At 45.7% G+C, this 12,930-nt stretch overlaps 1 protein-coding gene across 2 annotated transcripts in view; it reads right to left on the bottom strand.

The window, feature by feature from the left end:
* Positions 1–10,444: 10,444 nt before the first annotated feature.
* Sec8 (Secretory 8) overlaps positions 10,445–12,930 on the bottom strand; it is a 97,908-nt gene continuing 95,422 nt past the window's right edge. Inside the window, exon 27 of one of the 2 annotated variants that reach the window (XM_050193014.3) lies at positions 10,445–12,808. In XM_050193014.3, the coding sequence (XP_050048971.2) occupies positions 12,635–12,808 (174 nt within the window). In that variant the 3' untranslated portion in view covers positions 10,445–12,634. The remainder of the gene's footprint in view (positions 12,809–12,930) is intronic. The other variant, XM_055061359.2, reaches the window with a different exon arrangement.

Here is a 12,930-nt window from a genome sequence, read left to right as displayed (position 1 = left end):
AAAATCTTTACGAGACCTGTACACTTTGCTATGGGACCTGTGCGGACCTGTAGGTTTTCGTATTGTAACTATATATTTCGTATAATGCCAATAGAGATTTCTATTGTAATTTTCCCTAGGGTTACACAAGGCGCTGCAAGCTCTATGTATTTAGTCAATGATTTAGCATCCTAAAAATTAAATTATGGGGTTTTACGGGCGAGAACCACAATCCAATTATGAGGCATGCTGTAGTGGGGGACTCCAGAAATTTGTACCACCTGGGGTTCTTTAATATGCACCTAAATCTAAGTACCACAGGTGTTTTTGCATTTCGCCCCCATTGCAATGCGGCTGCCGCCGTGGCCGGGATTCGATCCCGCGACTTTGTGCTTAGCAGCACAACACCATAGCCACTAAGCAACCACACCAGGTAGGTTTAGAATCCTGAACAACTTGATATTCATATGCTGAAGCTAGAGCTTGTATCATGAACTTCCCTGTGGGCATTCTCCTATATTTCATATGTACATGTACTCAAAAAATTTTATACCATTCATCCATCCTGCTCAGAACTTGTAGCACATGTGACAACTGAAACCTTTAAGTCAGAAATGTTGCTACACAGCAGAAAACCTTTCCAATTGACACCTGAACTTTTACAATGCAAAATATTCACATACAAGCTTAGTTTGTAACCGAGGCTATGGTTTCATTAATTTTTAAATATTACAATTTTGAAAGCAGCGTGCCTTTTCTTCACAATTCGCTCATTTAGTTTTCTTAGGGATGTGGTGTACCCAAAACCTTAGATAGCTCATTCTTTATTCTATGATAGCATTCTGAAATATTCTTGTAATAGGTCTCACGCTCTTGTGTTCAAGCTCAGCTCTTACAACAGATATTCTTGCTGGACAAGTCAGTGCAAATTAATGAACAAACTTGCAAAACATAAACGCACGTGTGCAAGTGGTCAGAACGAGCACCGAACTTGCAACTTTGCACTTGCAAGTCTTGTCCACGCCTTGTCCTGTGTTATGCGTCTGTCTCGCTGGTTTCTCGATCTATTAAAACAGAGGCGCTACATGGAATGTACATGGCACAAACCAAACGGAGCATGTTGTTGTACAAGCACACCACACATGTATTCGAGCACAACCCGGGACCGCTGCAAGCCAGCGGCGAAATCCATCCTCTCCTTCTAACATGTAGCCCATGCATACGCGCTACATAAGAACCGCATGCAGTGACGTGCCAACGAGTATATATATATAGGACGTAAATTTATTACTGACATACGCATTCTTAAGAGCAACTTCCCGACCATTGCCATATGAAGCAAATGTGCACGTACGACGGTCCCGAGCCGACTACGAGAGCTTATGTTACACTACAATTAATTAAATTATGGGGGTTTTACGTGCCAAAACCACTTTCTGATTATGAGGCACGCCGTATTGGAGGACTCCGGAAATTTCGACCACCTGGGGTTCTTTAACGTGCACCTAAATCTAAGTACACGGGTGTTTTCGCATTTAGCCCCCATTGAAATGCGGCCGCCGTGGCCAGGATTCGATCCCGCGACCTCGTGCTCAGCAGCCCAACACCATAGCCACTGAGAAACCACGGTGGGTAGCTTATGTTACAAGTGAAGCGTTACACCCGGCATCATCTTTACATAACTGGCGCAGCTATAACCTACTGCGGTGCTGTAATGCCCTTGGAGAGAGAGAGAGAGAGAGAGAAAACATTTATTCGGACCATCGAGGTGGTTGCTCTTAAGGTCAAGTGGGTGGTGTCTTCATTCCAGGACTCCACTGGCCATGGCTGCTCGATGTACTTGCTGGACGAGAGCTTCCTGTCCCGCCAGGGTATCGCCGGTCAGCTGTACCTCCCACTGCTCAAATGACGTGCTAGGCATCTTTAAGTGTTGAGGTTTGCCCCCGCACCCCCACGAGATGTGAAAGAGTGTAGGGTGTGTGTCGCCACACCAAGGGCAAATGCCAGTATGTGGGAGCATTTTACTGTATCTGTGTAGGTTTGGAAATGTGTTGGTCTGAATAAGTCGGAGAGCTACATCTTCAGTGCTGAGCTTTCTGTGAGGCGGAGGATAAATCCTGCGGTTGAGTCGCTGGATCTCGAGTCGGTCGCAGTAATTTGATGGCAGGGGCATGAAGGTAAAGGGTGGGGATTTATGAGACGATTGGTCTTGCCCCGCTCGGTTGATTAGCGCTCGAGCTAGGGCGTTCGCCCTTTTGTTCCCCTCCAGACCCGCGTGGCCTGGCATCCACGTGATTTGATGGTATTCTAGCAGCCTCGGGCCTAGAATCTGAGCTGCCAGCAGCGGTGTTCGTCCGTTGGTAAAGTTACGGCAGGCCTGTTGCAAGTCGGTAACGACATGAACTTCCCTGCCTACCCTGTCTTCTTGCTTTATTACCAGCGCCGCGGCTATGGTCTCAGCCGCAGCTGGGGTCTCTGCCCTTACGGAGGCCGCGAGGGTCAAGGAGTTGTCGCTCCCGTTCACGGTGGCTACCGCGAAGAGGCCCCCTATAGGGTACGCCGCCACGTCCACGTACATTACGTACGGGTCACCCTTGAATTGTCAGTGCTGTCTGTCGACGCGAGCCTTGCGTCGTCCTTCAGGGAGTTCATGACTCATGTGCTTCGGTATCGAGTTCGCCTTGATCTTGCCTCTGACCTCAGGCGGGAGTGATCGTTGCCCATCGAGGGCACGGAGCTCCGTTGCCGTTCCGGTCCGGTGGAGGATGGCTCTGCCCGCCGCCGTGTTCTGTAGTCTGGCCTTTTGTGAAGCCACAAGCGCGTCCGACAGCTCAGCTAAGGTGTTGTGGATCCCGAGGGCCACTAACTTCTCGTTAGAGGTGGTGACAGGGAGACCCAGGGCTGTTTTGTACGCGCCTCTGATGATGGCATCGACTTGTTCTTGGTCGCGTTTGTTTAGCGAGTGGTAGTGATACGGCATGCTATACATAATTGTGCTGATCACCAGAGCCTGGACGAGGCGAAGCATGTCCAGGCTCAGCATGCATGCCACAGTCAGTTAGCACTTCATACCAACTTGATCTTGTCACAGAACTGCCTTGTAGCACTGGTCATGCTTGCTACTTTCTCTACATAAGTGCTGTAGAATGTGGTGACCTTCAGAAGAGGCTTTTAATTTGTGCACTACAATGTAGATTTTTCTATATTACAGTTAAGCCTCGATATAACTAAGTAGATAAAATCGGCAATTTGCTTCGTTATATAGAAATTTTGTTGTATTGAAATTATATCTTTTATGCAAATAAGTAAACTTAAATCGCCGACTGATTTTCTTTTTTTTGCAAGGAAAGGGGCTGCACAATTTTCCGAATTATCGGGCAATCGAAAAAAACAAATTTGAATGAGAAAACAATTTATTTTGATGAATTTGGGAGTCGGCGACGAATTATCGGTTTCATACCACTTTGACAATATCTTCACATCAGCGGTACGAAATAGGCGAAGTCAGCCACGCTTTCTCGTGCACTTCACCCCCGCAGCTGATAGCGTTGCCCGCACAGGGACAATGCTATCATGAAAAGCGCTGGCAGCGGGGAGCGAATGCTTCATCTGCCTCTCGCTCCAACGAGTCGCCGAAACTCAAACCTCCAATGCTAAACGTCTAAACGTGTGGGAAGACTGCTAGCATGATGATATGCCGTCTCGGCACGTCTACTCTTTGCACACGTGGCAGATTACCTCTAAAGAACGGTGTGCAGCTGCGTATGCACTCAGCCGCACTTACATGTAGCCATGCGCAGCCACGGCCGAGACGCGTGCCAGAAATCGCGAAGCACCAACATACCCCCTCGCCCCACGCGCGTTTGATCGCGTTACCGGGAGCGAGCTCCCCTCCCCCTTCTTTCCCTTCGCTCGCGCGGGAAGTCGGCACTCGTGAAGCAATCTTTCTTGTTTCATTCACATTCTCACTCGCACATATATAAAACACTATGTGCGTGGGCGGCGATAGGACCTTATCGCACTTGGGACTTTATACAGAACATCATGCGGCTCCACTTTGGAGGACGCTCTTGTTGCGCGATTCTAGGGGTGCCCCCGTTTGCAAGCAGCCGCTTGCAATTCAATCATTTGACCATCTGCGTCCGCGGGTTTTCAGTTATTTGGCATTCCTTTGCCGCGGAAGCGAAACTTCATTATATTGAAATCGCCCACACACTTTGTTATATTGAGGTTCTAAATACATGGTGTTCGATGGACAAGAGGTTATGAGAAGTTAAATACTTCGTTATTCGAGCATTAACTGCGTTTTAAAGTGAAGCTTTCTTTAATACTCCCGCTGTGCTGCTGCTGTCTTGCCACATAGCTTCCACAGAAAATCAAAGAATCGGGTCTGATGGTGGGATTGAACCAGTCTCCCAGCACCATTAGGCCACAATTACATGCACGCTTCTCCCATGCTGGTGCAAAGTATCTCTTCTAGACTAGCACATGCATGAGAGCTAGCACACATGTGTGCATGGCAGTTTCTATTATAAGCCGCAGATGCAGGAATAAAACAATAGTCACCTTACTAGTATCCATTGCATTGTACATCTTTTTGCATACACGATACTCACCATTCTTCCCTTAAGAAAAATCGCCTTCGTCCTCGTGACGCCACTGCGTCAATGTCTCAAAGTGTGCATTTGCATGTACTGTGTGCATTTCAGATTAGCTTGCGGGTAGTGTATAAATATTGCATGAGATGCATAGGATGACAATAAATATAATTGTATGCATCACATTTAGTTTATAGGATGTAACTGCTTTATGAAAGCTTGACTTCATTATAGACTACATGTGAAGTGGATCTACATGCTTATTAAAAATTAGAAAGGAGTATCAGTCACCATATTTTGGCACTTATAGACAGACAGACAGACAGACAAACAAAGAACTTCATTTACATGGTCCTGAGAAGCTTTGCCCTAGGGCAGAGCTGCGGGCCGCTCCCACGTGGGGACTGGCAGGCCGAGCCTAACTGCCACATTGTGGGCTCTCTGGACAGCCCAAGTCCAAAAAAAAATGTGGCCGCCGTAGCCAAGATTTGATCCCACGACCTCGTGCTCAGGAGCCTAACACCATAGCCACTGAGCAACCACGGCGGGTAGCCCAAGTTTGACGTGAAAGTTCTGAGCTCTGGATGGCAGAGTTCCATTCTTCTTCCATGATGTGATTGGGTCCCTGTAACGAGGGGCATCGCCAGAGCATGTGTGCGAGATTGCTAACAGCGCCACAGTCGGGGCAAGTGGAGCTAAAAGCCTCTAGAGTGATCGTATGGAAAAGGGCCAGGTTTGGATAGCACTTAGTCTGAAGCATGCGTAAAGTGGACGCCAGAGGTCTAGCCAGTTTGCTATGAGGGGGAGGATAAGTCCTCCTACCTAGGTGATAGTGCGTAGTGATTTCACTGAAAGTGGTGAGAGTGTCCCGAAACTCGAGAACCCTTGAGTCTGAGCTCGACCCTGCTCCAGCGCGGTGGGTTAGTGCGCGCGCTTGGGAGTGGGCGATGTCATTGAGATTGGGAAAGGAGTCAAGCTGGGGGTTGAGGTGCGCCGGAAACCACGTGATGGTGTGTGGAGAGATTATCTTGTTCTTGAGAATCTTGTGAGCCTCCTCAGCAATGGATCCTGAAGCGAAAGCCCTGACCACCGATCTCGAATCGGTGAAGATTTGTGATCTGCTGTTATCTAGGAGTGCTATAGCAACTGTGACCTGCTCTGCTCTGGTTGGTGTTGAGCACTTCAGGGAAGCTGCATTCACTATCTGTACGTTGTGATCAAAGAGGGCAATGGTGAAGTTAGACGACCGTCCATATTGGGCTGCGTCGACAAAACATGCCGAGTAGGGATTGTCTTTGGTAGGCTTGAGGAGGGCGAGGGCTCTTGCCCTGCGTCTGCCTACGTTGTATTGAGGATGAACATTACGGGGAAATGGTGTGACTCGTATGTTGTTCCTTTGATCTTCTGAGATTTCATATTTCCGCTCTTCCATGAGGATAGGGTTGATCCCAAGAACCGCCAGGATCTTCTTTCCAGCGGGGGTGCAGGATAGACGGGCCAGTTGGGCTGACTCCTGGGCCTCGATTATCTCGTCCCATGTGCTGTGCACTCCTAGTTGCATAAGGAGGTCCGTGCTCGCCCGTAACGGAATTCCTAGTACTTTTTTTATACTTTTTCTGATGAGCGTGTTTAATCGTTTCTTCTTGGAGTTATACCAATTGTGCATGGCTGCCACATAAACTATATGACTCATTAGAAAGGTGTGGAACAACCTGAGGAGGTTGTCTTCCTTTAGGCCTCCACGCCTATTCGAGACTCTGTTGATGAGTCTGATCATGATCTCAGTCTTGGCTGTGAGCTTGTTGAGCGTCGTATTGTTACTGCCATTGGATCAGATGTGGCTTTTCCGGGTGGGTGCAAATGAACTGTTGGAGGACATTCCTTTTACGATGTAGTCCCCTACAGTTCCACTGCCAGACAATTACCCTGTGGTGTGCCGCCATGGTGGGACATAGTAGTTAGCTTGTATTATAAAATGCTGCGCAGTGCAGCCGCTCCTGACCTTTCAGTGTCGGTATTATCCAGTTTGTCCAACGATGTAATTGGAGCCATTGCAGAAACGTGGCGCTCCAGATTATCACATCTGATCCCTAGTGCTCTGACCACCTCCGCGAATTTGTCAATTATAATTTGAACTTTTTCAAGGGATTCATCCATTTTAACAATCGTTTTTTCCAATTTACGAACACTGGCACTCTTGTCTGAGGCATGAACTGCCAACGCCCCCTTTTTGGGTAGGCCATCAGCAGTCGGTTCCGCTACTGGGATCTCCAGGGGCGTTTCTACCGAAGGGGCCTGAGTGGGTTGAACTGTCTCTCGCTTGCTGGCCTTTTTGAGTTCTGCAATTTCTGCTATGAGCTGCTCCAGTGCGTATTTTAACGAAGCGTTTTCTCTTTCCATTTGTGCTATCCTATTGTGCTCTGGCGATTGACCCCCCCGTTACCTTTTTCGGTGATTGCTTGACCCAGTCAGCCCATGTGGTACCACGATCAGCAGGCTCCTGGATCTGAACTCCTGGTCCCCTGGAACGAGAGTGGCCCCTGGAGCGGGAGCGGGTCCTGAGGGCCTTGCAGCCCCTGGAAGACGAGCGTTCCGTCGAGCGACCCCTAGAAGGGGCACGATCCTGGTAGCCGCCATCTTCGCCACCGGGGTCTCAGGATCGGCTCCTGGATCTGTGCGAGCTGCTGAGGGCCAGCTTGAGAGGGGTTGGCGACCTCGTTGGTTGGTTGGATTGCTTGTGGTTGCGCCATTCTCTTCTCCGTTGCCTAACTACAAACGGAATTTGAAACCTTTGCTTGCAGGTTCTGTCAGCCGTGGGATGAGGGCCTCCGCAGAGGGTGCACTTCGGTGTACATTCGTGCTTATCGTCCGGGTTGCTCGCACCACAGCCGCGGCAGATTGGATTTTCGGGGGTTGGGCAAACATCAGCTCTGTGACCTAGCCTTCCACATGCATAGCAAACGTCAGTTTGTCTGCGATAAAGTGAGCATTTGACCAAACTGGGACCGCATTTTACGCAGTCCGGGACGATTCCCTCAAACAGGATGACTACCGTGCTTGTGGCATTTATACTTAATTTTATACAAAAGAATATTCACTGTCCAACTGTGCATATTCAGGCTACCCATAAATTTTTTGAGCTTATTCGCCCCGACATAAATCCTAGGTGGAATACACTGGCCTGGTAACAATGATTTAGGTATAGTCTACGAATTGTTTCAATGATTGCATCGGCTTTTATCCAGACATGTCCAACTAGTCAATTGCCCTGTAAATTCTCTATTGTGCATTGCAAATGCAACCCATCTGCATAGTGTGTTTGCAGATACATTTCCTTCCTCTCAGCATCTCACATGGCAGGCATCTTCACTGTCCCCCAGCACAGCTGGCATTGTGACATTTCACAACACGTTCCTTTCCTACCATACAGACATTCTGGGACATAATAAGTTCACTCTTGGCATCTGCAGGTGAATCAGCATAAACTAAAGCACTTCTACATCCTCCAGGATTACAATCTACAGCGCAGCATTCACTGCACATTTCTTCATCTAAACAGCTGTGCACTATATGGTAGATTCTATAGGATTGAGTCTACAGTCAATCTACATAGATGTACTGTATACCACAGCCAGTTTAATAGCGCAATTTCCCCTCCTCACATTGGTGTTCCAGTTAGTATTTTCCCAACAAACCTCTTGTGCAATACAGAGCAAAACCATAATGCAACATGACTTACTGTACACTCAGTCAAGATTCAATTATTTCGCAAATAATTATGAGGACTCACTAGAAAAGCCAAAAAGGATAATTCTACCACCCTGACTTTCTTTCATTGCAGTCTGCAACACCTTGAGATAAAATTATGTAACTTGGACACATTCCTTGACAGTCCATCATAATTCATGACTGAAGGAAATATTGTGTAGCACATTTTGGCAGCAGATAGTACATCCAAACTGGCAACAACCTCATGATTTGTGCCAAACAGATAAGACTTTTCTATTTCTAGGATTCAACTCCACACTTTCAACATTGTCCAACATTGTTAGCCAATTGAACACGGTGATTTTTCGTGAAGTAATGTCTGCCTCTACCATTTAGTTCGCTCGAAGAATGAGCTATAAGGGTTGACATAGTGCAGGGCTCTTGATTTTGACCACCTAGAATTCCTTATAATGCACCTAGATCTAAGTACAGAGCAGTCCTGTTAAAGGGAGCACTTGAGTGCAGAGGTTGTCCGGATTTTCTGCTATTCCTCACACAATTTAATGGCCAATGTAAATTCTGCAGTCAGCCAGGCACTCTCAGACACATCATATCGGGGTGTGTCAACAACCCAGAGCTACCGCTTCCTTCCGCTGAGCAGTGGGAGATACTGCCGTCCAGCTACCCACCTCAATATCAACTCCTGCTAGTCGAGAGGGCCTGTTGAGCCAAGAAGGCAAATGGCTACCTGGAATAAGGATCCATCCAATATAATGAACTGCTCAATGAATATGTTTTGTCTCTCTCCTCTTTTGCAAGATTAAAATCACTTAGATTTGCAACAGATAACTTGTGGTTAGTAGCTCCAACTCCTTTGGACCACCTGTGCAGTGTACTGATATTGCTTCCACAGCCTCGCGCAGCTATGGCATCAGCAAAGTAAGAGCTGCACATACAAGTGTTCCCCTTAATAGTGGACCGCACTGTACATTAACATTTTTTAATTCCACTACCAATGAAATGAACCTGCAATGGCCGAGCAACAAACTTGCGATTTTGTACTCAGCAGCAAAACACCATATCCAGTGAGCCACCGCAGCAGGTTGTAACACACTTGAAAATTCAGAATTGCACCATCTTCCACAGGTGACTTTTTTAGAACAGCTCGAGTTTTGATTGATTGATTTGGTTTAATGTGCCACAGCAACACTGAGGCTATGAGAAATGCTGCAGTGGAGGGCATACACATGAATTTTTGACCACCTGGGTTTTTTTAATGTATGTCTAAATCCTAGTGCACAGATGTTTTTTGCATTTCACTTCAAACTAAATGTGGCCACCATGGCCAGGGGTTGAACTGGTGACCTCACACATGGCAGTGGAACATCATAGCTACTGCAGTGGGCGACCACGACATTGACAACAATGATAAGCCACCATGACGCGCGATTGTATATTTTTTTAAATTCTGGAGTTTTATGTGCTAAAACCCCGATCGGATTATGGAGCACACCATAGTGGGGGACTCTGGATTAATGCTGACCACCTGGGGTTCTTTAATGCACACCTAAATCAAAGTACATCAGCGTTTTCGCATTTTGCTCCCATCAAAATGCGGCTACTGCTGCCGGGATCGATCCTGTGACCTCGAGCTCAGGAGCGCAATGCCATAGCCATTGAGATAGCATGGCGGGTTTGGGATTTAAAGAAAGAAATGGTATACGGAGTACTGGCTGTAGTACGTGCAAACTAGTTGGTAGCGGCATTGGTATAAAGGGAGTTGATAACACATCAATGCAAAGCGCATTACTAGTGGCAATGAGGGACACAGACACATGCAATTAGTAAACAGACGTTCATATACATATCTTTTTAGACCTGCTAATTATGAGCATCTGCACCTGTCAATGCCACTAGTAATGCACTTTGCCCCAACTGTACAGTAACTACACAAGTGCTTCTTGGTGAACAAACCTATCGGACATACTTTCATCAGAAATTTAAAATATGCCTCAAACTACTTATGCACTAAACTTAAAAAAAAGCTTTGAAGCACCTGATTGTTCACTGAAAACGTGCAAGCTTGGTGAGGGAGCAGGAAAAACAAGCGCATAAAAGGCATGAAAAGCCCGAAACAGTGCAAAATGATGGTGTCACAATGAACAAATAATTGCAGTATTATTTATTTTGACTGGCAATACCTATTAGTGTAACTCAGTCCTTATACTGTACAGATGACATGCCAAGGTTGTTAATGCTTTATCTTTCATAAACACTGCCAAAAAGAAATCTAATCTCATACATACCCACGTGAAAACTCTGGGATCATGCACACTTCATAGTTCTTGTTTATAAAATAAGTATCCATGCATAAAATAACTTCAGCAATGTGCAAACCATTATTAGCTTGTATCTTCAATCACCTGCATAGTTCACTGCAGAGTCCAAGACCAAATTGCAATTTTATAACATGTGTATATACTTGTGAACAATACACATGACTTTGCATATTGTAACTCTCTGAGGTACTCTCTACTTCCATGGCCTATCCACTTTTACAACTTCATTTTTTGCTTCAAAAAAAAAAAAAAAAAAAAAGTCACTATAACTAGGGTTAAAGCAACCTAGTTTCCAAAGTGATAGCAGAAATACCTTAATTCATAAGTGTTAACATGCGGCCCTTTCTGAACAAAAAAAAAATTCAAGCAGGTTACACAAAGCAACATTACAAATGAGGAAATACAGAATCGCACTTCACGACAGCAACCCAATGTGCTTGGTAACAAGTGGCACTCATGTCAGCTATCATGTTACAGAATATCAGCTAGGCAAGGCATTACTTGCAAAACTATGCAGCCAATGTGAACAGGCTCTCACGTCATCTCCTATACACAGATTTTTGTCTCATTATGTTTGCAATGTTGAAGCTACCTACTAAAGAAAAAGAGAGAGAGAGAGAGAAAAAAACAGTCTCCTACAAAGCCGATTGTAATAAAAAGCTCATTACTTCATTAGATAGTCTTAGCTCAAATTTATGCTTGTGATACTTACTAATTTCTACATTGCACCTGAAAAGGATGCTACCGTGGGCATGCTGTGCCTAAATTCTACTCTGGATGAGCACTTGTTTTCCTGTATTTTCCAGCCGAAGTATATTTTCCACATGCCCAAAGAAAATTGAAACGCCAACTAACATTCTGCATGACAGGTACTGCAATGCATAGCAAATTACTTTTCTTATAGTTCTTTCTTGGCACTGCTAAAAATGTGGGCTCCCAAAAATGCACTGCACCTAACTGATCATTGGTGTACTGGTCAACACAGGCTTAAAAAAAAAAGGAGGATGAATCAATACCTCTGCAAACAGAAGTGTAACACAACAGATGTTATTAGCAGCATAACAGTATAAAACATGAATATATGGGCAAAAACTGCAAGCAATCACAAATCTTAAGGCACATGAGTGGCTATTGTCCCATTATCTTCTGAACAGCAAGATTAATTCATGACACTGTGATTACAACCAGACACTGACAACAAATACAGCATCTTGTGACCTCAGTTTTCAACAAAGCAAAAAAAGTGCACAAAAAGATACAATCACATATTAAATAACATACTTATTCTAGAATCAACAAAAGAACTGCCACAGAGAAAGATGGGTCAGTTAAGGTTCAATATACAGTGTAAAAAAGTGCAAAGCCTCTCAGTTACTAGGGGCCACTTCCATGGAGCATTTTATCATTGGGCAAATTTACCCACGGTTAGAAAGTTTTGCATAACTGACAGTAAGCTGCTGCACAGGAAGTTGTCGGGAGACAATGTAAACAAGTTTCATGCGAGTGCCACTCCATCAGCCGGCAACATACTGCATGGCAGCTTACTGATACATGCGCAAAAGCTTTTTATCCAGTGGGGTAAAAAGCTTCACAAAAGCGGCCCCAGCTGCATAAATACAGGCACAAGCGAACAATGGCACGCAAATCTGTCGCAAGTGCACACATCACCTTATCCCCCTGTACACACACACTCAAGCACCACTTGTAGAAGCAACTGGGATGACACATGGCTCTCATCCAATTCAAACACACTGCTGCAAGTGTTCTCACTGGGCAGCTCCGACTTGGGCCATGGTCGTGCACATTACATGACGAATATGGATGGAAGGGAAGAGACCTTGAATGTAGGTCAGTCAGAGACGTTTCCAGCAGACACATGGCAAGTGTGTCACTACACCTGAGAAACGAAGTCCTCAGAAGCATTATCTTTCCTGTTCCTGTGCTTGCATCACCAGTCATATGACCCACACAGTAACCATCAGTTGCAGCCAAGCCTTTCACAGTTGGGGGCTAAATGGCAACGGCCACTTCATTGAGGATGTCTCTAAGCCGAGAAAGCAAAGCATCCAGACTGTCTGGGTCCCGGTCACTGCTAGGAAGACTACGATGAAGCAGCAGCAAGACATTCTTGTATTCCATCTCTTGAAATTGGGCACCATGCTCCACTATTAGATTTAATATGTCCTGCAAAAGAACATTAGGATACATATGAACCGATGAGGATGGAAAACTTTTTAAGGCTATGGTTAAAAAACTCAGGCAAATAAATCTATTGGCAAACCTGCACTAAACAGCAAATAACACAC

This window comes from Dermacentor andersoni, chromosome 1 (assembly GCF_023375885.2).
Source record: "Dermacentor andersoni chromosome 1, qqDerAnde1_hic_scaffold, whole genome shotgun sequence".
Classification (NCBI taxonomy): domain Eukaryota; kingdom Metazoa; phylum Arthropoda; class Arachnida; order Ixodida; family Ixodidae; genus Dermacentor; species Dermacentor andersoni.
Note: the sequence above shows the minus strand (reverse complement) of the source record. Positions and strands in the feature narration are given on the sequence as shown.